Raw genomic sequence first — 27,597 nt, 5'->3', positions numbered from 1 at the left:
AGAGGACGCTGCTTGCAGTCAAGGCAGAAATTGGTCTACCAGCACAAAGGCAAACCCGCCCCTGATGCTTTAAACTAGCATAGGAAAAAGAAAAGGGAAATAAAAGAGGAACTGAGTTACGAACACCATATCCACCCCTTTCCTCAACAGTAGTGTATGGGACAAAAGCACAAGGAGATAATTGGCTGATAGTCCTTGGGTGGAAAAAGTCTACAAAAACAGCTCAGTAAGGCTCAACTGTGTAACTGATTCACCATGTTGCTTCCCAGATCTTATATACTTCGAGTATCTTGGGAGAAGGCACTGAGTAAATAAGAAGCAGCTGTCATCCATATCCCTTCTTCCTTTACTAATAAGGCCTCCTTTAGGGGATTCTCCTTATTCCTATGCATGGCATCTCACGCCCTAAGTAAACGTTTAGGATGTTGCTGCTGTTTGCCTTCTGGCAGGCATTGCCTTCTGCTGCTTAAAAAAAAAAAAAAAAAGTCTTTTCTTTCTGGAAAACTTTTTTTAAGAAGTTTGTCCTATCCATCTGTTCTTTTGAAATAAAGCTGAGGAATTCAATTACATCTGCATATATTTTAGATTGACTTCCTAGGAAAACAAATAAAACTATTTGTTGTCTTTTTACAAGTGTATGTCAATAGGCATAATTTTTGCAAACACTACAGACTGACTGTATAGGAGATCATCAATTACATTAACAGTGTTTCTTACTATCACATTGATTAAGGAAAAGAACTTTTCCTGCCATTTCTTACGTCAGTAAAAGCCACGCATGCTGTCATAGCTCTATGATTCAACGTTTGACCGTAGGGAACACATTCTATAGAATTTTGTGCTCTAGCAGTCAGGTATATGTGTTCTTCAGGTGCTTGTAGAGGAGAATGCAGACATAATCTGCTGGACTGGTCTTGGGAAAGAACTCAAGATAAACAAAATTTATTCGTCTTAAAATAAGGCTACACTCATGTAAAAATTCACGGTTTTATATTAAAATTTCACTATTAACTTCAACCTTGTCTTACCTTTCCCCCAAACCAAAATGTTTCCACTTGAGTCTCCTGTAATAGTATCACCATTTTCAGAAAAGGTCACACACAGGACAAACTTTGGCTTCTCTTGTTTCTGCATGGTTATGAAAAATATACACTCACAGCAACACACAACCCATTCATTTTAACTGTACGCATTTGAGTAATTTAGTCTTATACAGCTCTATTATTACTTAAATATCTACACAGGAGTTAAACACATTCCTACAATCTAAACACTTAATATGTGCAAGGGCAAAAGATGCATCAGCTGAGGCTGGTGGCCCAATCCTGCACCATTTAATTACAAGATGCGGATAGAGTGAGTGAGAAGGCCTGCCAACTTTTAACACAAGACCAGGAATGCTCTGAGATAAACTGAATCCCCCAACTCCCACATAATCCCAAAGGCTTTAAGTAGTTAGAAATGGCCGAAGATGCAAACAAGCTTTATTACTGTAATTTTTAACTCCAAAGTTTCTAGGAGAAAAACATTACTAGAGAGTTTGGCTGTAGTGTAAGAATTAAGAAATAATCTCTTGAAAGAATCCTAAGGTTCAGTAATGGAAATGTTGCTTTGAGACCCTGCACTTAAGATACTGACGGCAACAAAACAGTGAAATGTGTAAGGGAACAAAAAAATTCACCAGCTAGTAGCTTCTAGGGACATTATTTACAATGATTACCAGTGTGTGTGGCCTCTTTCTCCCTCAAACTAAGAACTGTTCTCAACTACGACCACCACATTTTTCCATCTGCAACAACCACTGAGAATAACAGAGCCATAACAGAGGCAGAAATCTGCCCAAGTAGCTCAGGGGTTAAAAATGAATGAAAAATAAAATGTAACAAAAGTTAAATGCTTTAAACAGAACAAAATTTAATTTTCGTTCTGTGAAATTTAAGGAGATCTCATGATCTCCTTGTGATTTCACAGAACGTATATAAATTGACATTGACTATACTTGTGAGCCACAACTCCACAGAGTTAACTAGGCCCTATTGGAGTTACCTGCAGTCACTGCAAACATCCCTCATCTGTGCATGCAACTGCTGTAGAGCTTAGTCTATATTTAAGAACAAAACCAAATCAAGACCTTGAAATGAAAATGATATTTACCAAAGAGTGGCCAGCTCAATCTGTATTTGAATTACATATGTGTATGTATCTGAACAGAACAGAGGAAGAGGGAAGAATATTCATATTCACATAATTTATGGGGTTTTCAAAGTCTTTCCTCTGACAAAATAAAAAAATCCCAGCATATAACATATGCTCTATTTTTTTAACCTGAGGTAAGCATAGAGAGCTTTAAGGTAGTTTTATTTTGATGGGGGGACAGCATAAAGAATACAGGAAAAGGAATGCAAGGAACAGAATGGTAATTGCATTTCAAAACTTCATTGTGGTGACAAACCCATGGAAAAGCTCTGTGCCGTACCACAAATGCTACCTGAATTTCTGTAAAATTTCAAGTTTAATAATGATCAATTGTTTTGATTTACTCAACCTTTATTGACCTTTACTTCTGTATGACTGCACCATTATTACAAACATAAAATTAAGGAAAAAAAAATTTTTTACCTCAAATAATCCTTGCTTTTTAATAAGGGAATTCCCTTCTAGTGTCCAAAAATAAAGGTGTGATTTTCCACAAGTAACTATTATATTTGTATCAGTAGGGTGAAAATCTGCAGCAAATACAGCCTCATTAGAGCACTTGGAAGGAAAAAGAAAAACATTGTATCAAAATTTAAAATGCAAAGAAAACAAAACAATATTAAATGGTTCTCTAGTTAGATTAATTGATCAACTCCTGATGTAAGAAAAATCTGAGCTATTCATGTATTAGTGTAGTCTGGAATACTTTGGAAGAATACTTTGAAGTCAAAAGATTTTATGTTTTTATAACTTAGTATCAAAAGTTATCCCTCAAAACTACTTCAGATAATGAGAAGTTCTACACAAAAGATTAGTTTAAGACATTTCTTTTCTGCACATGATCCTATCGTTACTGCCTAGACTTTTCTAATAAATTGTAGAATTACTACAATAGCAAAATTTAAGAAAACCCCAAGCTATTGGGGTAATCTCAACAGTGAGAAAATACTCCCTTTCTTCGTGTTCTTTGCTTTTTATAAAATTAAAGTGTTAAAAAGGCACAAGAAGTTAAATATAGAAAGGCATTTTATGACAAGAAATCCAAATCTACATACAAGCAAGTAGTACAAAATATCTTATTGCAACACCTTGACATCTGCCAGCTTTTCTTCTTTCTGCCAGTCCCACACAGAAAGCACATGGTCGTTTGAGTCATCCACGGAGCACAGGCTACTTCCTCCATTCTGAGCAAAACATGGAAAATATTAATGCATCTCCCAACCAACATTAGAAACATATACATACACATTCAAAATAATTAAATACTTCTGTGTAGATGAAAGTGAACTATTTACACTTGAACAGTTACATTTTTAGTTATCCCATAGATCTCCGTGAAATGTAGTAATTCATAGGATCATTGAAAAATAGGCCTAAAAAGGGATCTAGAAGAGGAACTCTTGCAAACTGTAGACAAACAGACTTTGTCAGGAATGAGGTAGGTACCTCTCTTTAAACGTTCAGCGATGGAAATTCCCAAGGCAAATTACACATCATTATCTATACTGTTAAGAAAGCTTTTCCTGATAATTATACTGTTTCTTTCTTGGCAGTTTAAACCAATTACTTCTTGTCGTATCTGCTGTGGACACGGGGAACAATTTTACTCTTCATATAGGAATAATGGATCAAAATCAGGGAACGTCATAAGAAATTAGAAAACAACTTATTCCTGACAGTTGTCTTTTTTATAGTTATGACTTCTATCAGTCTTTCTAATCTTAATGACCCTAATTCCTTTAGTCTTTCTTCATGCATCATATTTCCTAGACGTTCTACAGTCAGTACCCATTTTTCTGATGTGTGAATCCAAAGACTGGATGAGGAACTCCAGCTGAGACTCTACCTGAGCTGAGGGGAGCTGACCAACATCTGTCCCACTAGTGATGGTGACTGCTGTCCAATCATCAGGTCTTTTTCCAAACAGTAGCTATCTGGAAGGTAGTTTTTGGACTATTTTTTTCAATCTTTGGTGTTCGTTCCTAGCTGTGTGTCTACAGTGGAATAAACCATCACGTAATGTCTAATTGCTTTCCAACCCTTTCAAATATGATTTTTGTATCCTGTTGGCCCTGGCATCAGCTATGTTAGCTTTGACTGCAGATGAGCTTGCCAGAACAGACCGAGCCTGTGGTTACACAAGCACTCCTTTGGCAGCCATGCTGACACAAACAGTCCTTCCTCTGCCACCCATAGCACAGCCGCTTGTTGCTGCCTCTTGAGCTGAGCCACTGCAAAAGTATGGGCTATCATAGAGTGAGCCTGTTTGGGGAACAGATCAGTTTGCAGGGGAAAAGAAGACCCAAGCAAACTCTGCTTCATTTTGTTTATTTATGAGGTTGCTTGGTTGTTTTCCTGGTGAATCAGGCCCCTAATACACAACTACAAAAACAACTGTGCCAAGGCAACTCAAGAGGCGGGACAGAGACAGGACTGAGTAGCCTGAAGAGAGGGCTGTCTAAAATGAGATAAGCAGTACTGCTACAGGATGGGAAGTGATGCTCAAAATAGGTCAAGCTATGACTCTAATTTGTTTACTTTATGCTGTGATTTCAAACACTTGCTTTCTCCTGGCATCTGCCAATAGTGATCCCCTGTTATTAAGTACCTATTTCTTCCTCCAAGAAGATATTTACAGAGCATTTGCTTGCTATTCCATTTTATTTATCCTTCAAAGCTGATCTTGAACTGCATTGGCTTTCACCTTTGTATTCTTAACCAGCTCTCCCAATTCCCTCCTCTCTTTTCTACATTCTATAAAATATTGTCATCGCTAGATTTCAAGTGTTTGTGGAAACTTTCACTGAAGTACCTTTACCTATGGAATACACCATTTAGTCCTCTCCTTTTTAAAAATGCTGCCAAGACAACCAGACACCACCACATACACCATTTACGGATTCTGTTCTACACAGAGGGTTTCTGGACTTGTGCGTGTCAGGTTACAGACTCATGTTTTTATATGGGACTTGAATGTTGCTTGTGTCATCTTTTTTTACCTCCCTGATAGACTGAATTTCAAAGGATGGTGCCAAGAGGCTAACAAGGATTCTAACTCTTTACAATCCTTTATCCATATGCCTTTGCTACCTTCAAGCAAAAGCTTTTGCTTCTCCTACGGGAGCTCACATTTTTTAAATCCAAAATCACTGGTACGGGCCACTGTAAAAGGTCTTTCATCAATCATTCTTAGGCACAGTGTAGGGGGTTAAAAGATGCAGAGATAATAACTTTCTTATGCAGGGAGAAACTCAATGGGATGATTAAAGAGAAGAAGTAAGTATACTGAAATTTCAAGAACACAAGTACTTCTGCAACTACTTGTCCTTGAAGAAATTAATTGCATTTTATGGCATGCATAAGGTAGATCTCTGAGGCTGCTGAGATATTGCTAACATAAACTGTTAGAAACAACTGGGTTGCAGGCTTTCCTCTTCTAGAGAAGAAACAGAGAGAAAAGACAGCTTTGAATTTTGTTTTGGTCAAGGAAGCTAAATTTGAAAGACTTCAAAGAGTTGTTCAGCAAACATTCTTAATATGACGATTCATTTACTTTACTTACAGATTTAGAAAAAGCAATGCAAGTGACAGCTCGGTCAAAAAACCCCATTCCGATGACATGCAGTGTATTCAGAGTTACAGAATCCCAGACACGTACGTGTGGTGGCAATTGCTATAAAATAGACACAGAAATAATAGCTGAAACAATGGTGGCAAAAACCCATCAGGATTTAAAAAAAATGAGAATGTATTAAAATGTTTTTTAGATGCAATTTAAGGTATGAAAATTATCAGAACTTCTCTAGAGTTACCCATGTTAGCACAGATATGCTACAAATGATTTGCTGATTACTGTGCCTACAAGCAATATCTGGGACTGACTATCTAGAGTGTACAGCATGTCAGGTCTCACTGATCTTTTTAGTTCACTGAAGTTAATGGGCACCGAGACATCCTTCAATAAATGAAAACTGGTGATGACCTTGCGATATGGGACCTACCGGTAGGTCCAAGATCATCAGTTTAAGCTGTAGTAACTGAGATAATTCTGGTCAACATCAAACAGCAAGCACAAAAAAAAAAGATTAAGAATTTCTAAAATGTAATTAATTTCAGTGTCATAAAAATGGCCGTAGAAAAGAATTGTACAACTGTAATCAGAACTAACTTTCTTTTTGTACATAAAAGTCAAGGTATACATAATGGCCCAAGATGAATTCCCTATGAAAACCAGGTGGTTCCCCCTCCCTCCCCTCCATCTTTGACTTCTGCACCCCACAGACAGCCCCACGCAGGCTGAACCTCGTGGAACCAGAAATGCTTCTCAAATCCACTAGAGGGCAACCCCAGGAAGTACTTGCTGATTAAGTTGTATTTTAAAAGTAGTTTGGAGTTTAACACAGCATCTTCAACCTTTGCAGGAAAACAACAAAGGCCATGCTTTACTTCCTTTTTTTCCCTGCCCTTTCAAATAAAGTGAATATGTTTTATCATAGTATCGGGGGGGCGGGGGGGGGAAGCAACAGCCAGTCTTTCTTGCTAATAAGTAGTGAAATTGCCCTGAAGATTAAATAAATCAAGGCCACCTCAGTATCTCAGTTATATAAATGGCCTTTATATAAGCTTACCTATATACCACATTCCTCTCAAGCATAGACATCAAACCTCTAGATTTTATTTCACAAATACAATGGTAAGGGATTGTATTTATGAAGTTAAAAAAATAAATACCAGAGATTTCTCTAACGCACAATAAAAATTAATAGTTTATGTTACTCAACTAAGTTATCTTTACATAAACCTTATATTGCATAACTGGGATTTTGTTTTCCTCATTTTCTTAAAGTAATTAGCATATTGATAATCCATGTTTATCCCAAAATTCTTCTTTGACATCTACCAAAAATTTTGCAATAGTCTGGCTGTGACATCAGCTGCATACCCTGCTGAGTAACTTTTTCCTCATGCTTTTCCTGCCTCTGCTTGTACCCATTCTTTCTCACTTGTCTTAGCTCTTTAGAGCAATGTTCATCTTATTCCCTTCAAACAAATTCCTAGCCTACAGCTAAGCTTTACGATAATATAAGTAATAATAGAGAGAAAAATATTCTTGCCTAGATGATGGCAAGAGTAAGAATTTATGTTTTTCAGCAAACACCCCAAGGCCATTCTTATTTGTACTTTGGTTTTGGTAGCTGTGGTCAGAAATGAAGTTGTATAGTGTACAATTTAATCCCCACTGCTTCTCCTCCTTTTCCCCGCATCCATCTGCCCTCTCAGATCTCCTTTGTAGCCTCATCCTTCCATGTCTCTTTTGGAGACCAGCTCCAAATTTACCTTCAGTCTGTGTAAGTAATGGAACCAGAAACCACTGATTGATCTTGATAATGGAACTAGGTAACTTTGATAGTGTACAATAGGCACTCTCAAATTAAGTTGTGCTTGTTTTCTGTCCTAAAATGTAAGACCAGTTTAACTGCAATGTGAAAAGAATATAGCATGTATCTTCTTAATAACATATTCTTATGAAATATAAGCAACTCTATGTCAGCAAAGGGGTCACTCACTTTTCCATCCTTGGATGTCCCTGCAACTTGTCCTGTTGCTATAGTAATCCTATCAGGATGGACAGCCAGGCTAAAAAAGAAAAGAAAGAGAGGCCATTCATTATCTATTTCATCAAACTTTTACATGAGTTTGTAATAAATAGCCGTATTTTAGTCATATAAAGCACACAGCGTACATGTAAACATTTTAAAAATATAAAAACAGAACTGACAAAATTATTTTCATGCTCTTTTATTCAAAAAACCCTCTTCTTCCCTTATGAACAAGGCAGTAATTTGCTTAAATTGTAATACCTCAAAGCATGTATCAAACAAGCCCCAGTCTCACTCATGTTGGGATTCACCTCACCTAGATTTAAATGACAGCAGTGTATAAGGAGTTTACAATTTGAGCTACTTATCTAACTTCAGTTACCTCTAATCAGAGGTTGCAGATATCTGGTCAGTACAGTCAATGCTCTCTGTGACAATCCTCCAGAGCAAACAGATGTATCCACTCAAACATTGCTCTTCAGACTGTATTGACCAGATATTCAGCAACTTTTATAGAGAGATACCAACTCCTCCCTAATACTTTTCAAAAAGTAAAAAAAGTCCTTTAGTAAGTAAGAACAGGATGCAGAAATTAGGAATTTTGATTCTAAGATTAAAACTGAGATTTTAAAAACTGTGATTAATATTAACTAACGTCTCTAAGAAAAAGCAACCTAAAATTTGTATTAAAGACTGGAGTACAGTCTATTTTTGCCCTAAATCCTCTCTCAATTCTTTTTTCACTGCAGCTGCTTTGCATACAGTTCTAGAGACCAAGTGCCCTGTAAAGTGAACTGTGGCAATAATTCATTCAGCTTTATAATGCAGAAAGGTATCCTCTTTCCAATAAACCTGAAAGCTTTGAAATATCTAGAGAGTCAGAAAATTTGAAAGAAAGAAATGAGATGGAACAGGTCCAAGTTAAAAATCTCCTAGTAAAACAAATAGATTATATAGATAATTCAATTTTATGAAACGTACTCATAATGCAACAGATTTGGTTATCAGGTCTATTTTTGGCTTTCAGCGACAACAGGTGTGTCATAATGCCTAATCTAAAGAAGTGATGTCAAACTCATTTCATACATTAGGGCCCATCAGATAATCCGGGTGCTCTTTTTCAGCTACACTCAGCAAGCAGACAAATACCGTCAAGATAAACCATATGTTTATTTCGATTTCAATTTAACGATACTGATATTTCCTGATACCTAGTATCCTCTAAGCTTGAAGACAGCTAAATCACTTTGAAGCCCAAGCTGGCATGCCTGCATGGCAGCAGACAAACCCAGCTGCTCAGGCCTAGTTTACAGGATATCTGCCATGATGTAGACATGCCTGAAGACTACCAGGAAGACCGCAGATGAGATTAAAACTGTTTCGTTGGTTAGATTGAGCCTAAAGGACCTGTATCTGGCACCCAGACCGAGATGAAGATGAATAATTCAATCCTACTTAAAAGGGGGAAGGAGAAGAGTCTGAAGAAGAAATTAATGTTAAAGCATCCTAAAAACAGAGTAATGAACATAAGTAGATCTATAGATTAAGTCAGATTTCTACTTTTCTATATTCTCAATGTAAAAAGTATATTAGTTATGGAAAATAAATTTTCTCAAGTAAATACGAGGAGGAATTGTTAGCAACTTAGAGAAACAAGCAGTAACTTGGAGAACATCAATACAGCAATTGCAGAGAGGCACATCCAAAGAAGGCAGCACAGCACATACGGCAGCATAGACTTCAAAGCAGGTTTCACGAGCAAACTCAGGCTCTGTTAGGGACATATTTGGATATCCTCAGGTCTGTGCCATCACACCCTGACAGAAGTTGCTTCGTGTGCTGACCAGACAGAGTTGTAACGGACATTTGACAACCTTACTATGACTACAGTCATTTATTTGTGCAAACGTATTGTCAGGCATAAGGACCCAACCTATGCAAGACTTTGAGGTTAAATCACTTGAATTTTCAAAACTATATTAAAAGAACAAAACATTACCTCCCAAATACCGTTTTGAGAAGAAAAAAGAAGGGTTATTAGGTGACTTACCACTTCACATCATCATTATGACCAGTGTAATGTCTCTGAAGTTGCTCTTCAACATTGAATAACACAACTACAGATGCGATGAAATACACAGTCTCGCCCGTTGGAAGAAGATAGAGATTACTGCGACAGTCCCGACCCCTATATCCATAGCTAGCATGTCGGTCAAGCTGCAATAACATTATCTACCAATGCAGAATGTTAAAAATAGGGAAAACCAAAATGGATTTTCTGCCCCTGTATTTCCTGAAGTTGGCATCTCTTGGCTTGAGCACAGCTTTATCACTTGACAGTCTTCAGAACTCCCTCCCTTACTACAATAGAGAGCTAAAGCATTTCTCAGACTTTGAGTTTCTGAAAACCTACACATCCTACAGAAAATACATGTAAAGAATACAGGCATCTGTAAACATACTACCTCTTTAGTATCCTCTGGAATTTGCTAAATGCAAGACGAAGGCAATATTAATTTTTTCCCAAGTGTATTTACTATTTACACTGGTTGACTAATTAAAATAAAAATTTAGACTTGATGGAAACACTAATAAGTCATTCCGTACATCTCCCTGCATTACATTAGGACTGATTGCATTATCCCGTGTACAGGTTGATTGATTTCATTATTCTGGGCATTACCAGCCAGATGGATATGAAACCGTAAAAGGGTTACATCATCCGTTCCAATTTATTTTTGTAGTATTTAAAAGGCAGTGACCCAAATTCTGATGCTAGTCATATCAACACTAATCTAAAATTAATCCAATGAAATAACTGGAATTAATCCAGAAATAATCTCATTTAGACTGAATGTTAATTCAGCCAAATTATGTAGTTTTATTATTCTGAAGAGTCATTAGGGACTACAACTATTTTGGCTTTCCTTTTTTATGGGAACAGAGAGAAAGAGCATTAGCAGAATCTTGGCAAAACAGAAGTGCATTCTAATTCAGTCAATATGGAGAAACTAGCTGTAATAAATATATGAAGAGGTACTGAAACCCCAATTATATAATATTAAAAAGATACTTGTGCACTATTCTCTAGGGTCAATGATAACCCAGTCAAAGTAATACACTCACGTTAACATTATCCAAGAAGGAAGTACAATAGTTCTAAAATAGGAATTTAAATAACTGCTTGCTAATTTTTTCAAATAAATGCAATAGAAGTAGTGCTGCATACCCAACCACCAAAATGTGCATTCAAAAATACAGCTTTTGGACTCCCAAACTGAAGTATTTCAGCCAAAGTTCCTTCCAGTTTGAGATATTCAAATTTGAAGACATGTAAACAACCAATATCTTCAAATTACAAAGCATTTATTATCAATTTTGAATATGTCTGTAAAGGTTAGAGTTACTACTCTAGATTGCAGGACAATGCTTTAATTTTTTAAATTTATTTTTCTTTATAAGGCCATATACCATTACCAAGTGAAGCCAACATAAAATTTCCCTAGTTCAACAACATATAATAAAGTTTGTAATGAACTAGCAGTTGAAGTTAGTGTAAGGAATTGAACTTAAAAAAAAAAACGTGAAGTAAAAACATTATACAGACATTCACAAGGAACAAATCCCTATGCATAAAAATAGCTATTAAATGTGAAAGATTACATTCTTTAGGGAAAATCTCCTTTCTTTATGATTCTTCCTGTGGGGAACAATGCTGCATTCAACCCCTTGCATGATTGCTGTTGTCAAACACCCAGTTTCTTTCTATCAGCCTTTTTTCTCAGATGTAAACTCCTGGGGTTGATCTCTCCTTCTCCTCACTGTTTCCCACACTCGGATTCCATGGCTTCAACTTGGATTTGGTGAGTTGGCACTTCAGGGAATGTTATCCTGACCTTTTCTTTTCATTTGGCCTGCAGCTTTTGTTTCAAACCTCCTGCTTGCCAAGTGACCTGGTCTCAAACGGATCTGTGCAGACCACCGCTCCCGCCCTGATGTCCCCAGTGCTGATTTCTCGCTCGGATTGTACCATTTCTGCTTCAGCCCTCCCTCACACTTCATCATTCAGCATTTCTGTTTCTTCATGTCTGAATGTATCTGATGTGGTCTGAACCTTTTTCAGCTTACCCAGATACCTGCTAACATGATTGTAAAACCCCTTTAGGGTTCAGGTATGCCCTGAAATCTACACACATTACATTTTCTTCCTTCTGTTTCTCATCATAGTCTGCTTTGCCCTTTCCATTTGTCTGTCTCACCTCCAATATCTTGTTTCTCTATCCCCATTCTTACATTATAAAGCATTTCTGGCTGTAATCCCACAGCCAGGCTGATTTGTCCACTACAGAGGTGTTTTCTCCTACTCCATTCTGTTACCCTCCAAGCAAACAGCTCAGTTTCTCCAACTTAACTAGAATGAATGCCTGTAATATCGGTTGGTTTTCTGCTGTCTTTGTCTTTCTCCTTAAATTATTTTACGCTCCTGTCCCCAGCTTTTCTTCTCATCATTACAGTCTGTAAATTGGGCATTATCTTCTCTCTCTCTCTCTCTTTTTTTTTTTTTTTTTAAAAAGAAGTCTTTCATTTACCTAGTCATTGGTGTAACTTTTAACTATGGATATCATGACTGGATTTAACTGCAAAGAAATTAAAATCTGAGAAAGTTAGCACAGTATTTTTGGAAAAATATGCATCCTCCTCAGTAACCATTTAGGGTTAGTTAGATCATTTCATTAATTCATACCTTTTCTATTCATAGACAACCTTTATATATAGGATTCTGCTGGGTACACAGACACACACCTGGAAAGACATACGAATATGCAAACTAAAAATACTACTACATCTGCCAAATATTCAGTCATTTAAGTAAGCTTAAGTGAGAAACTAATGAGACTGAAATCATGACCTGCTCTAATTATAATTTCTTATAATAGTCTGAAATATTAACTTCAGCTTCCATCTACATACTGCTAATGACAATCTGTTTTGGTTTGTGATTGGGTTTTGTTGTTGTTTCAGCAAGCATCCTAACATGTTCTCCCATATCATCCTTAGGCCCCTTAAGCAAGGGGCACCTTACCAGTGTAAAAAGACATCATTCAATTCTCTTGTGATATATGGCAAGAGCCTGTACAACAATTAGATGGTAAAATGCTGCAACCAGTATTTATCACTTTAATCTCAGCTGTTTTATTAATTTTGTGTGGGTTTTGTTTTTTTTAACTCATCTTCAGTTATTTCTGTATGCATCAGCTATGCAGTTCCAGCAGAGTGGGGTAGAACCTACAGGCTCAGCTGCAATAGGAATAATAAGAATGGTTACTAAATCTGTCATTAATCTCTTGTGAATACAATGGGACTTTTGGAAACTCTCTGTGTGCATTCTGAAACCACATGCAGTTCTATTTATACAACTTCGAAAAAGACTATTTGCAGCCTGTCTTCTTTTTTATGAAGACAAAGCAAGTTCCTATTTGCACTCTTTGGGACCAAAGAACCGTCTTTTTCTTAAAATAGAAAACCTTATGAAGACTTCATTTCTGTAAAGATAGTGGATATTCAAATAAACTCAGATCTTGTTGTGTTTATATTTTATCTTGAATCATCTAATACATATACTAAGATTTTACAAAAATGAAATGTCACTTCTTTTCTCAATAAAGACTATATTTTCTCGTTATGTTTAAAAATGAAATGCGAAAATTTCTGTAGGTAATGAAACATTGATTTCTTTCCAGTTAGAATTCTGTAATTATGTCCACTCATAGAAGTCAGTGGAAAATTCTGGCTGTTTGGTATTTATGGTGCTTAAACACAGTTTAAAATCCAAATTCAAACATTATTTATATATGACATCTTATGAATTTTATTACTAAGCACCTATCAGTTGCAAAGCACTATTCAGTTCAGGGTTTATTCACGTACTGAAGTTGATTATAGCATCCTCTAAAGGACAACGGTGCACATTTTATAAAACACAGTTTAAAACGATAAATTACTGCTGAGAATCAGCAAAAAAACATGAGCTTGTTTTATGCATACTATAATTAATAATCACAGCTCACTACATTCTTACAATATGCCCAGTTTAATCTTCAGCTAATTAGCACGCTTCAGACTTAACCTTCAGGCAACATTTCAGCAAAATCTTCCTTAAACTGCCACCCTGTACTTCAGAAGGTGCAGAACAGCAGCCTCGAGAAATTAACACCTATTTGAATGGAATGTCGCTTCCCTAATGAAACGAACCCTACTAATAAAGATCTTAATTGTGCTATACTTTAGCTTGAAAAATTATTTAAAACAAATCATTAAGAAATGATTGATTTCCAGTAGTCCTCTAGCACAGAAAGGATACACCCATTCCAGTTTAAGCCTCTTGGCTGGTAGTTCTACTTTTGCTTCCAAATTGTAAGATTCCACTTGCTCTTTGGGCATGTACATGGTAACAGGACGTCCACGAAGAAACATTTTTACGTATCCTTCCTCTACAAAAGGTCAGAAATGTTTAGTGTTACACAAAAAAACCCATCAGTGGAGAACTCCAGCACGCCTCCATCCCTTCCCACTTAACAGTTTGGTGCGTTACAATTACAGAATGACATGCAATTTCAAACTTCGAAATTAAGCAGGGTTTGGTTTTTTTTTCCTAAATCATAATCACTAAGCAGATTTTTTTAAAAAAATACAAACTCCCTTTTTCCTCTAAATATTTTGAGCAGCAGAATTAGAACTAAACAATGTCATAAAGAACTACAAAACTGAAAGGACTGAAATCAAAACTTTTTTTGTGAAAAATAATGTTACAATATTACAGTTTCTGAAATATTAAAAATGAAGGGGGAAACATCAAAGATTACAATTAACGCAGAAATGCCACTTAAAATTAATTTTATTTCTTAATCAATATTTACAGTGGAGCATCAGCATCTGAAGTATTTTCCAACACTCAGTCGCATTCTTGCATCTCAGTGTAAAGATATGCTTTACACTTGATACAGTGTTAGAGATACATTCGAAATAAGGAACACAAACAATTAGTAAAAGGAATCATGCTGATGTACATGCAGAAAAGATATGTGCTTTAAGAATTACTAAACATTGAAAAAGGAATGACAACATTGACAGCACATTAAAAGAAAGGAAAATGACATACAGGAGAGAAACTACAAAAACTGAATTGGCTGACAGAAGTAAACATTTCTAGAAGAAAATACTAAAAGTAATGTGTTGAACTGGTAAGAAATATTTTTGGGGGAGAGAAACAGGGATTAATAACAGATCTGGAAGTACTGACTTGGGGACTTCATGGGGCTTATAAAACTAGGAGATCTGGGAAATGCCATGAAGGTCTGACTAGGACTTTTGGGAACTGGCAAGGCCAAAGTGGGTGTCCTGTGAACTTCTGGTGAAGTTTGTCCACATTCAGAACGTGCTGGCTCTTGCTGCTCCATCGGCAGATCAAGGGGTTCAGCCTTGTTCTCATGCGAATCAAGCAGTTTTGGAGTCAGTGACATCTGTAGAGTTACTAGACAGAATAATCGTGGGCACAGAGGAAATGGAAGGGCAGAAGTAACAAAATCATGTAAATGAAAAAAAAAAATTATACAATTTAGGACTGTTAAAATTATGCTATGAATTGCTAAGTATCATTACAACTATACAATTTTTTTTTATTTGAAAACTAAGGCTTTATTTTAATTGGAAATATGCATACGCTACAAATCCTGACTAAATGAATAAAAATTATCGGTTGAACAAATAAACATCATAGCTATGTTATATTACTTAAATATACGTGTATTTTGCCTTTAGACTAAATTCATTTGGGAAGGAGATCTACCTGACCTGTCACAGTAAAGTTACAGCTAGGGCTCTCTGAAATCCCTTCGTTTACAGAATTCATACATATAATGAAAACAACAGAAAACTGAATGCTAAAAAGAAGCAATAATAATGGTGAAATAATGGTGACAGATGGTTGGAGTTTAAGATGCCTGTTAAAATGCTAGAATACTGGAATTGTTTTTTAAAATCTACTCCAATAGATCTGTATTGGAAAATAAACTATAGAGGGTAGAGCATTACATAGCAGAGCATTACAGCACTATTTGTATGCGCATGCAGCATCTATTTAATGAGCTTGAAATACATGCCAATACTACTGATACTGGCGCACTGGAAGTCAATAGATTTTCAGCAGTGACAAGCCCTGACTGAGCTTATCAAAAGCTGGGAATGAATTAAAGTTTAATTCATTGAACTGTTTTTCTCACCTGAAACTTATGGGACTCATAAAACTTGCATTTAGCCATCTACAGTGGAAGTATTTGACCTAGTCACTCAAAACTCCTTTTTAGAGTAAGTAGGGAGAAACAGGTACTTTTGGACAAATTAATCACATGTTAAGGCAGATGTCCAAAAGCAAGTACAGTAAATTATACCAAGTATATAAATTATGCCTTCAGAATGTCTCTCTCTCTCTCTCAACTATAAAGAGAAACTGAGGATAACTAGGTCAGGCACAGAAATCCATACTGTGTATTTATTTCTAACTTTTGGTAACATTAATTCCACCTGTACTGATTTTTGTTAGTAACCCAAACATATTACCTACATAACCAATCTACATCCCTTTCCTCGTATTTTTCATAACTAAGTTTTTAAGACAGCAGAGTTCTAAATGTGAAGATATAGATGTAAAGACAGACAATCATCAAACTACAAAGACAGACCAATGGTGAAACTTTTAGACAAATGTATCTTTTACATCTGCAATTTTGTAAATTTGAAATTGTTGTTGAAAATAACTGTAAAAATTAACAGTTACTGAACTGAAATAAGAAGGCACATGAATGCCAGTAGGATCTGCAAAGGAGACCACTACTGATTGTAGGCATAAAATTGTACAAAGAACACGCAGAGGTAGAGACTCTCGAAAAGACTTTGCCTTGAGAACAAACATTCTTTGCTTTGTGAAGTTTTAGATTCATTGCAAAGCTGAAAGATGCTGATTAGTGGAAAAACTGTTAGGATTTAGCTATCTCTCAAAAGCAAGACAAATCTGTGATTATATCACAGACATAAACATGCATCAAAAATGTGCATATTTACACTACAGTTTAGCTAAAGCTTTAGAAAACAATATGGTATGTTTACCAAATGTAACTCTGCTTTATGACATTGAGCAAAAAGCACTGAGAAATTAGTTGGAGGTCTGGGTCTGTTTATTGAACATTCAGAAAAATCTACAGTCTACTCAGTAAGAAAAAGCAAGGGAAAAACCAAGGCTTCTATAATCATGTTAGGCTAACAGCGAAACAGCCAACAAAGGGGCAAATTCTATATGAATTTCAGCAAAAGTGCAGAACATCATTTCAAACACAGTGAACATCCACGTGTTGCCATATAGCTCTCTCAACATATTTTTTCTAATTTAAATTCTTTGGAAAAATTCCACAGGAATCTAAATTATAACCCATTATTATTAAAGTGCACCTGAGGGTTATAATTCAGTAGACTCTATAATAGATTGTATATTTTTGTTTCATCCAAAAGAACTAGGAAAGTTTTAACATTGCAAAATGTGCGCAAGTTAGAAAATAGCTGTTTATACATTGAGCTTTTATCCCACCAGTACCATTTTGCTTCGAGAGCTATGAGGTTTTGGAAGTGAAGCCTACCTTTGCAGTGTGTCACACGGCGCTTCCCTTGTGATTACAGAGACAGAGACAGAAGGGCTAGATAAAGATGTGTTTGAATACAATAAACTCACTAAATACCTGCTCTACCGGCTGTCCAGTCGTATTCTGCTGGAGGCTAACCTGGTGCTTGACAAAACACTGAGCCATGCTCCATGCCATACGTTGGGTAATTACAGTCGAAACCCTTCTCCTCCAGCTAGGGGCTCTGTTTAGTTCTTCTATCATTAAAATACTAGCTTAAGCTCCATTATGCAACTCTGTGCTTAAAGTAAGTAAAATACCAAGTATAACTTTATTAGAAAAAAATCATTAATTTCAGTAGGAATTTTGTCCAGGCGAGAAGGGTAAAGGAGTGTCACATCTGTTTAATTACTGATCTTTATCTACAGGGAAAGTGTCAGAAGAAAAATTATTCCAAATAGCTTTGCTTACATGGTGCAAGGGAAGGAGAAATGTTATGCAAGAAAAGTATATTCTGTGTGAATCAGACGTTTTCTTTTTCTAAACCAACAGTTTTCATGAAAGAGACATGAACTGTGGTTGTACTGTCACAAGAGACTTAAGTGCTTACCTAGTTTTATACATTGTTGAGTTCAAAAACAATTACACTAAACCTTGAAGTATAGCTGAAGAGCTTTGTTGGATGCTGATCCAACAAAGTGCAGCAAACAAAAGATTTGCTACTTTTTCAGCTTAATGTATGATTACTGTTGTAGAACTATACACAAAAATAATATGATACATCTGATCATATGATACATATGTACAACAGAGTTTTTTCCTTCCTTATTTTGTTAAAAGAAAGCTTTTATTTTAGTTGTCCCTGGTTTTTCAGAACAAAAATAACTGTTGTATATACTATTCAGCTTCATATCTTGATAAAGATTGTTCAAAAGTTTGTAACTGTCTAATGACAAGGACAAACTCTGCTTTCACTTAAACCTACTATGTCATTTTCAAAATCTTTTTACAGGGATAGTACATAAATAGGAAAAAATTAACGTGGGTTTCAAATTAAAGATAGACTTCCAAAACAGTAGTAACAAAACACCTTTTTTATTTGTAATTTGACAAATTTTATTACGAGGCATTGGGACAGATGTGGCATTCTTTAACAGTAGCGGAGGGCTCCCTTTTATAACTAAATTAACATGACAGCATCATAGCTGGAACTTGGCATATGCTTTAATTAACAAAACCTTTATACTGCTTTGAAAGGGAAGACATATTTAGGGTAAGAAGACACGGCCTTTTTCTTCTTTATCTTCTTACAAAGAATCCTAACTGTAAAATAAACCTATTGGGCCAATAAAAACTAGAGCAAACTGATCAACTTTTTAAAAATATGTCATCAGTAGCCTGTAAGTATCATGTTTAGATTCCCAATACCAGTTTTCCTAGGCATCCACAGGGAAAAAAAAAAAAAAAAAACCAACAAAAAAACCACAACAAACAAACCAACAAAAACTATTAGGTTATCACAGTTGTTATTTGCTTAAAAATTTTAAAAGTTCCTACCTGCACTGAACATTGGTTCCTTGGGTTTGCTGTGAAAATAATGAAGACATTTCTATTTAAAAAGCGTGCACATACAGTCTGCATATATAAAGGTATCAATATAATTTAAAATTAAAAATATAAAAGATATATTATATTTTTACATATAAATAAAAATACTTTTTCAATTAAATTATTTACAAGGTAAATCCCCAGGCAGACACAGTTAAAACCAGCATACGTTGTGGCTCCTTGGTGGCAGGTGTTAAAAACTTTTACATTCAGTTCTCCTTACATTCTCAAAACTATAGACTTTCCTCCACTAACTACCAAATCCTCTTCTCCTGCAGAGTTAGTCCACTTACAGGAGAACATTGAAACTGGTCATGAGTAGCCACATCAGTTGTGGTTTCCAGTCAGTGAGATTTGTTACTCTAAAGCAGTCTACAACTATAATAAAAAGCTAGTTGTAGTTAGGAATATAGTCTTAACTACAATATCTCTCTGCGTAGGTGGAGCAGGGGGTGCTACTCTATCAGTGCATGTGTGGGTGTTCACTTACTTCATGGCTTTGTTCTCTCTGGATTTAAGTAGAAAACCAAAGTTGGAATCATGTTTTTCCAAAGAGTTTACATAAAACACAGAATTGCCCAATTGTTTCTTGTTGAATGACAGTACTTGGTAAAACCCAGAAAGCACATATCCATCATGATTAAAACGTCTTCTCTTTCTCACTGCACTGCTGCCTGGAAGACGACCTGAAACAGTTTGTCTTTTTGCCCTGAGAAAATATTTGGCAAAACTTGAGGGGAAAATACATGAAGCGTGTGGAGAAGGAAGAGGCAGAAAAGCTGAGGAGCTCTCTGGATAGTACTACCCTGGCCAGAAAGAAGCAATCTTTTTCAAGAAATGCCAGTCATTTGTTTCCTTTATTCTTTGCCCCTGTATAGTTAGGCTTGAAGGTGTTTTTTCTGATGAAGCATGAAAGGGACATAAAGCTATATTATGCCGTTATTTTTCCTCCCAGTTCCATTTTCTTTCTATCCAGTAAAACTTTTGAAATATCAGATTACTGTTGTATGTTTCTTAGGGTGATCCCAAAAGGGTTAAAAGCCCTATCATTCTGATGGGGACACGCTGAAGCATGAAATATCCCTAGAGCTGTGATGCCATCTCCACATTCGTTCCTAGACTGCAGTGGGCAGATAAAGAGAAACCAAAAAAAGAAACAAAACTGGGTTGGATTTTTGCACACAATTTTTTCTAAGCGTAAAAGATTTTTTCTCTCTCTGCAATAGAAGTTGCAGCAAATAATTTTACAGTATTTTTCCTTTTTCCTTGATTTGACAGTTATATTGAGAATAATACATTTACTTAATGATAAAACCAAAACAGAACAACAACAACAAAAAAAAGCATTCTACTGATCCTACCCCACTGATTTAGCAACTTTTCATAATATCAGCCCTAGTATTAATCACGCATCAAAACTCATGCTTCAAGCTGGCGTACACAGCCAATCTCATCTATATAAATAGCATGATGTGTTGCCATTGTTAACACCAAGATTAACATTTTCTCTTATGAATGAAGATATTTTTAGAAAATAAAAACTTTAGGGGATGGAGCACTAGTCAGAAATGCTACCATATTAGAGACAAAAGAACAGATCATGCTGACTTATTCAACCTAATCAAGCTAATGTGAAAGGCTGATTCATGACAGTAATAAAGCAAATCATGTGTACTTTCTAATTATACCAACCCTAACCACACACACAGCTCAGAGCTGACTACCCTTTTTCTTTTTTGTGAACTTGAGTCACTTCCCACTTATCTAACCCTTCGGAAGGCTTACCCCTGGCTCAGAGCCACCCCATAGTGGCACGGGAGATTATAGTCATCTCCTTACTCCTTATGCTTAAAGCTTCTTAAAATAGCTTTCTATAGCATTATGGTTTTGCATAACAGCCTACAACTCTATACACTTTGAAAAACAATAATTTCACGATTACCTTTTTAGATTCCTGGCATGCATTCTGCTTTAAGCTTCATCTACAGACCAGACACAGAATCACAGAATAGAATCATAGAATAGCTCAAATTGGAAGGGACCCATAAGGATCAATGATACAAATAATAAGGCTGTGAGTAGATGGTTAAGTAACACCCTCTTCCTCACTCTTTCACACATACAGTTAGCTTTAGGAGGACAGCCTTAGCCCCCAGCATACAGAATCATGCTCATTTTTCTTCTGGTCCCATGACTCTTGCTTTATATTTTGCACGGTGGCCTAGCTTCAACAGGAAGCATGAGGCGAGTCTTTAGCCAGCCTCTTCCATAGGATAAGGACACTCTTCAAGGAGGTGAGAGCCGTGGTGCTGAACACCCTCAGGCTGCATGTGACATAAATCAGACAAAACTCTCTAACCATGCCATGATTGTTCTGACAGTGGCACCAACATCAACTCGCTTCAGATAAGGCAATCTAACACGTGCTCTTGATTAGTTCCTTGGGATACTTGCACATTATTTAAGCATTGCATCACTTGTGTGCTGGACCTCCTCCCCGAGTCCAAAGTAAGTGATTTCTGATCAATGCTGTTGCTCAACCCTTTGCGGCCTAACAACTGCAGAATGACATAACCATTGGGTTTCTGTTACAATAATATGAAAAAATTAAAAATGCATCTCAAGTACCATGATCAACTTTAGAGCAGAAACAAAACAATTTTGCCAATAACCAGTAATTATGTCATAATGGTTTTATTTCTCAGCTATTTTGGAATCCATTTTTCAAGTGTACAGTACCTCTATGTAGCTGCTAGAGGTCATAGCTTTCCTTAATTTAAATGAACAACATAATTAATATTCTCACCTTATTTCTTTAGTAGATTTAACATATAACTAATTTCAGATAATTATCACCTTATGCATGTAGCAGGAACTCAGGGATATCGTCAAGAAACAGATTTTGCAAAGCCCTGTATTTAGATTTTGACAGGTATATCTTCCACTGCACAACACACACAGAATTCACCTTTTGGGGACTTGATCTAATGACATTTTTTGTACAAGGTAGAATACACAGAGAAAAGACACCACAGGCTCATCATATGTTTGTTAGAACTTTTTTGAAAAACTACAGTAAATTACTACAGTAAATTGGAAAAGTAATGACATTTCACCATTGGTAGGTGAAATATTCCTGTTCATATTCCAGAAAACAAGTCTATCCATCTAATTACAGAAACTTAATTTTTTAACAAAAAGTTTCTGTAAGAAATTTGTTTTGTTTATGTAAGATGGGGTTTTTTAAATCAATGAGGTCACAACATAAGGGCTGTTGCTGTAATTTGATACGTGCAACAGAGTAGGAAGTTATACATCTATGCAAAGTAAGAAGTAAAGCCTTAGAAAAATCCATCAGCTTCAAGAGATCAATACAGAAAACAGCAGCTCCTTGTTAATGACTTCACTGAGGCAATGTAGCTGCATGAAGTTATGCACTATTGCAACACTCAACAGAATTTCCAGCTTAAACTAAGAGCAAGCTTTTATCTTCTCAGCAGTCCCTTCACTGGTCGTTAAGTTTTTGCTTAGTTTTGCCTTTCAAAATTTTCAGGCTCACTTGTCCCTAAGAGTGTTGATATTTGGTTTGCTACTTCAGCAGTATTCTATCAGATGTATCAAGGTACGCATTCTCTATTCTAGAAGGGCCCGAGACATTTACTAATAAATTTGTCCAAGTCTGCACATGCAGAAAGAGTCATGGCTCCTAAGTAATCCAATAACAGATTGATTTTCCTCTCAAAAGTAGTATTTATTTATGGATTACTTAAAGAGTTAATTGCTACAGTAATTTTTTTTGCAATTATATTTCAGTCTTTTAGGAAATTTAAAGTACAAAAATCATATAAACAAAAATGCATCTATTTAGTTATCTGTTGTTTATAATTATTCTACAAAAGATTTCAGAAAAAAAAAAAAAGTCACATGTTGAGATAAAGTCAAATTTCCATAAGTACCAGAAGGCCCAGTCCTGCAGAATTCTGTCAGCTTATAAAAACCTCACTCACATGCATAGATGCACAATGCCAAGAAGATTTCAGACTAACTAAATTTCTAGTTTGCGTAAATATTATATCTTCCTTGGTTATAATTTCATAACCTTTTCTCCGATTGTGTTCTTATTTTTTTCATTATTCCTGTAATTTGCTAAGCCTTTCCCAAGATTCATAAACTTTGCACACTTGCTGTCTTGCTTCATAGCTGAAAACGTAAGCCAGAAAACAAACTATTAGTAATGTAATCACCCATATTTAGGCCGATCATTAGTACACAACAAGCTACATCAAGTGAAGATGCTGAAGGGATGAAAAGGAAGGGATGTTTTGTGCCACGCCATCAGCTCATGAGCAACCCAATGACTCCTGTGATGGCATCAATTTACCAGACAGAGCAGGTAAATTAGGTTATTATGTGATCTTCATTAACATTGTGTTTCCATGGTCAAATCATCTGTGAGTTAGTGAAACAGTACAATCAACACCACTTTTTGCATAGGGAACTGGAACAGGACAGGTCAAGTGAAATGGCCAAGACTAAAATCTGAGTAGGAAATACAGGAAAGAAACAGTTGACCAATACTGACAATATTGACAAACCTCAATGAATCGCTATTTTTTCAAGACCATCCTAAGTCTGAAACCCTTGGACAAGACATTCTCTTTTCTTTGGACTATCAGCAGTACAGAGAAGCACCATCAGAGATACACAGAGATAGGCATCACTTTATTCCACTTCTTTGGATAGCACTTGCATGTAAGCCTCTCCCTCCATTTCTCTTTAACCTGACCCTCAGACCAAGGCAGTCATTGCTCAGAGACTGGCTGGGCATCAGTTGACATGTGGGAGGTGGCGAGTGCTTTCCCTCACTTGTTTTGTTTTTTCTTCCTCTTTCCTTCACTTATTAAACTGCCTTTATCTTGACCTATGAGTTTTCTCACTTTTGCTCTTCCTAGTCTCTTCCCCCGTCCTGCTGGGTGAGAGGGAGTGAGTGGCTGTGTGGTGCTTAGCTGCCAGCTGGGGTCAATGCACCACAACCAGGAACTTGAAGAAGTACACGTCAGGAACTTGCAGAGCAAGGGAAAACACTAAGATAATGGAAAAGGGATGTTGAAAAATTACGAACTTTTCTGGGCAACTCAAAGTTCTCACATTGTTTATGGTTTGAAAATAAGGCAAATAAATGTAATCTAAATTTGAAAACCTGTTTTATTTGAAATGTTTTAAAATATATTTTTGTCCAACTGTTGGAGCTTTTTAAAGAAAAAAAAAAAAGCTCCCAATATTTGCTAAACTAGAGAAATTCATTTCACTGAAGAAACTAATTTCATTATTAGGGCAGTAGGCAGAGAAAGGAGATAAATATTTAGATAACATTACCTTTCACTGTTCTTTTTACCACTGGATGAACTGCTGGTGGATCCAGTGCGGTTGCGACTCCCTTTGGAATCTCCATAGCTTTCCCTCCGACTGCCTGGGGACACACGCTCAGCTGAACTGGTTCTCTTTACGGTGCTAATAAAAAAAAGGAGCAAGTTTTACAGTGGCACTTGTAAAAGCACGTATCTCTACAACAAATATTTTTGAGAAACATATCAAGTAGAACGCTGACCCTAAAAATAACTACAACTTTGTTTTTAATCATAACTTCATTTGTTAAAGAGCCTACATGAACATTTTGCTGAGTACCTGGTGCAACAGAGATAAAGATACTGCTTTTTCCTTAGTCATAAAATAGAAGATGGGCTAAGCCAATATCATAGAGTAAGTTGCAGTATCTATTTTCTAGGTCACATTTCAAATCTCTGACTACCACTCCACACTTCTGGACTTTTGGATTCTCTTAGTAAGAAGTAAAAGATTTAATGAGAAAGCATATTACCTGACACCTCCAGCCAGACAACAGAGAATGCCAAAAGTAGGTCAAAATTTGAGCAACAGCAAGCTAACTTTGTGTCTTCACTCAGTATCAATTACTTTGTGGTTCAAAGCTAGTTTTAACATACCCCAAAGTGCAATTAATGGTGAGCTGGCCTGCATTTTTTCGTTAGCTTGTCAAAAATGTATGCTTCCTACTTACATGATTAGATTCCCCACATCTCCTGACAAGGGGTTTCTCAAAGGCTTAAAGCTTGCCTTACTGTCTCACTCTTCAACCATCCTTCCTGCCAAGACAGCTATCAAGGAGCTCTTGTATGACTTTATGGCACCCCTTAGACATCCACCTCCCTCTGATGGAAAAACGTGAGCCAAAACACAAGCAGTATTACTTTGTAAGTTAAGGGAAGCCCACTCTGAGCTTACACCTAATAGTAGACAAATTATTGTGGTTATTCGTTAGTCCAAAGCACTTCTCCCTAAAGCAAGGCTTCCTAGGAGCACAGGGAGCAGCTAAGGGTAAGGCCCTGAGCTGGGTGATGCTTTTCACTTTGCTGCACTCCCTGTGCAGCAGAGAGGCACAAGCAGCGTTACCCGGACCAAGGCAGGAATCTCCCCCACAGCAGCAGCTGAACAACAGGACTCGGTGTCAGGGTCTCATTTCTCCCCACCCCAGTCCTGTGCTGTTTTCTCCCCTCCAAAGAGCAGAATGGAAACCTCCCCTTTACCCATAACATCCCCATAACTAAACAAGCACGTTCAGCGGCGTGCTCACCCCAGAAGCCATGGACACCAATGATTGCTTTCAAGCTCACACCCCTTTACCCAAATCCTAAACACAAGCTCCCTCCCTCTGTGGCAACTTCAATTCTTTCTGTTCTTGCTCCTTCAAGGCCCAGTCTCATCCCAGTCACCCCTTTTACCAACCCCAGCCAGCTCCCCCTTGACCTTCGTACACCCCCAGAGATGCTCTGCTTACCATAACGTTTGTCTCAAGCATCCTTGAGGACTATTCCAAACCTCCCCATCATCTCCTAACAACCACCCCTACCCTGTTATCTCAGTCAGCTCCTCAGGCTCTGTACTACTTTGTGTGTGGTGTAAGAAAGAGAGGCATTGGCTCTTCATAACTAAAGGAAATGAGATCGACTTTTCTGTCTGGTCAAAAAATATTCAGTTTATCAACTGTACACCACCACTGATACACTTAAAAAAAAAAAAAAAAAAAATTCCTGCTCCCTCAATGTCCTTTTACCAGCGAGGAGGAGAATGCTTCAACACCTCACCTGAGGCTCAGTTACGGAAACAATGGGAACAACTGAAATGGAGTCTTTCTGCAAATCAACCGCTCTTCTGAAAGGAAGGAAGCCCCCATCCAGGGGGAACTCCACAGAGAAGATGCATGTTAAGATGCATCTCGGGTAGCTTGACAGAAAACTTTCTGGAACATCTGATGGTAGAACAGATGTTCAGTGCTGTGTTTTTGCATTAAAAACAAGCACGATTCAAATGATTAAGCTGAAATTTTAAAAAATACCATTTCTGTAGAGAGGGCGATGTAAGAGAGCAAGCAGAATGTGAAGCTACATACAGGCACAGAACAAAATACATTCATAGCAGAAGGGAAAAAGCAGTAAAAAGAACTTAATTCTGTCTTCATTTCAGAAATAAGTGTCTCCTACACTAGCCTAACATTATCCAAGTCATCTCAATGTCAAATGCATGAAAAAACCTCCTCTAGTAAATTAAATAGTATACTGTTAATGTTTAATTGTTCTCCCTGCATCTCGTAACAGCATCCAATTTAATACTACTCCAGTTAAAAAATAAAGCCTTGATACTGAAAATGTTTACTCCACATAAAATATCTTTACTGGCATGAGTCCTTCCACTACTTTATATACGGTACTTGCAAAAACATCCTCTCTGTGTGATTTTGTGGGATCAAACCTTATTTTGGCATCTTTTCCTGGTTAAGGAAAAGAAGAGGCAGTATTAGCCTACATTGAAATTAAATTAAGGAAATCACCAAATTATACTAATGTTTGAAAAAATGTAAGTTACAGAAGCAATTTTAAACTAATTTTAATGTTGCTTGGGGTTTTATTTTTATAGCTATCAACATTCAAATGATTAACTGGTAGATAAAAAAATGAATGGGTGGGACTAAAACTTTAAAGTGTAATGCTATCTTCGTTCTGAATAATGAAGTCTCGTATCAGTATAAAAACTACTGTTACCACAGGAACAAAGTTCTTTTAAACTCGTTTGGCTTATGTACATTACTGCTTAAACTAATTAGCAATGCTATCTTCTGACAAATTTTATTTTAAACTTTCAACAACAACAACAAAAGCCCAGTGAGAAGTATTAGCAGGTGGTTGGAAAAGAGGATTATAACTCCATTATATTAGCTCAGTTTTGGCATATACACATTTTGGTAGCTGTAGTGTTAAACACCAGTGATTATATCCATACAGTAGATACACTGTCACCCAAGGAGGAATTTAAAATGATAGAAAACATTCTTTTAACTTACAGGTTTGTAAGAGTATAACTGGATTCCAGAATTTGGCTTCCACATTAGTGATATGAAAGGAGAGCATTTTCAATTGTTTAAAAAGATAACATTTGGTAACACAATTTTTAAC

The 27,597-nt window shown here is 36.5% G+C and overlaps 1 protein-coding gene across 5 annotated transcripts in view; it reads right to left on the bottom strand.

The window, feature by feature from the left end:
- EML1 (EMAP like 1) overlaps window positions 1-27,597 on the bottom strand; it is a 132,202-nt gene that overhangs the window by 17,660 nt on the left and 86,945 nt on the right. For 3 of the 5 annotated variants that reach the window (XM_075503572.1, XM_075503570.1, XM_075503573.1), the window contains 10 exons: window positions 24,449-24,583; window positions 19,022-19,050; window positions 17,483-17,509; window positions 14,158-14,287; window positions 9,847-9,996; window positions 7,764-7,833; window positions 5,759-5,869; window positions 3,285-3,380; window positions 2,620-2,754; window positions 1,029-1,128 (listed from right to left, as the gene is read on the bottom strand). In XM_075503572.1, coding sequence (XP_075359687.1) covers window positions 1,029-1,128; window positions 2,620-2,754; window positions 3,285-3,380; window positions 5,759-5,869; window positions 7,764-7,833; window positions 9,847-9,996; window positions 14,158-14,287; window positions 17,483-17,509; window positions 19,022-19,050; window positions 24,449-24,583 — 983 coding nt within the window. The remainder of the gene's footprint in view (window positions 1-1,028; window positions 1,129-2,619; window positions 2,755-3,284; window positions 3,381-5,758; window positions 5,870-7,763; window positions 7,834-9,846; window positions 9,997-14,157; window positions 14,288-17,482; window positions 17,510-19,021; window positions 19,051-24,448; window positions 24,584-27,597) is intronic. The other 2 variants (XM_075503571.1, XM_075503575.1) reach the window with 1 other exon arrangement.

This window comes from Mycteria americana, chromosome 5 (assembly GCF_035582795.1).
Source record: "Mycteria americana isolate JAX WOST 10 ecotype Jacksonville Zoo and Gardens chromosome 5, USCA_MyAme_1.0, whole genome shotgun sequence".
NCBI classification, from domain to species: Eukaryota; Metazoa; Chordata; class Aves; order Ciconiiformes; family Ciconiidae; genus Mycteria; species Mycteria americana.
This window is presented reverse-complemented; position numbering and strand designations above follow the sequence as displayed.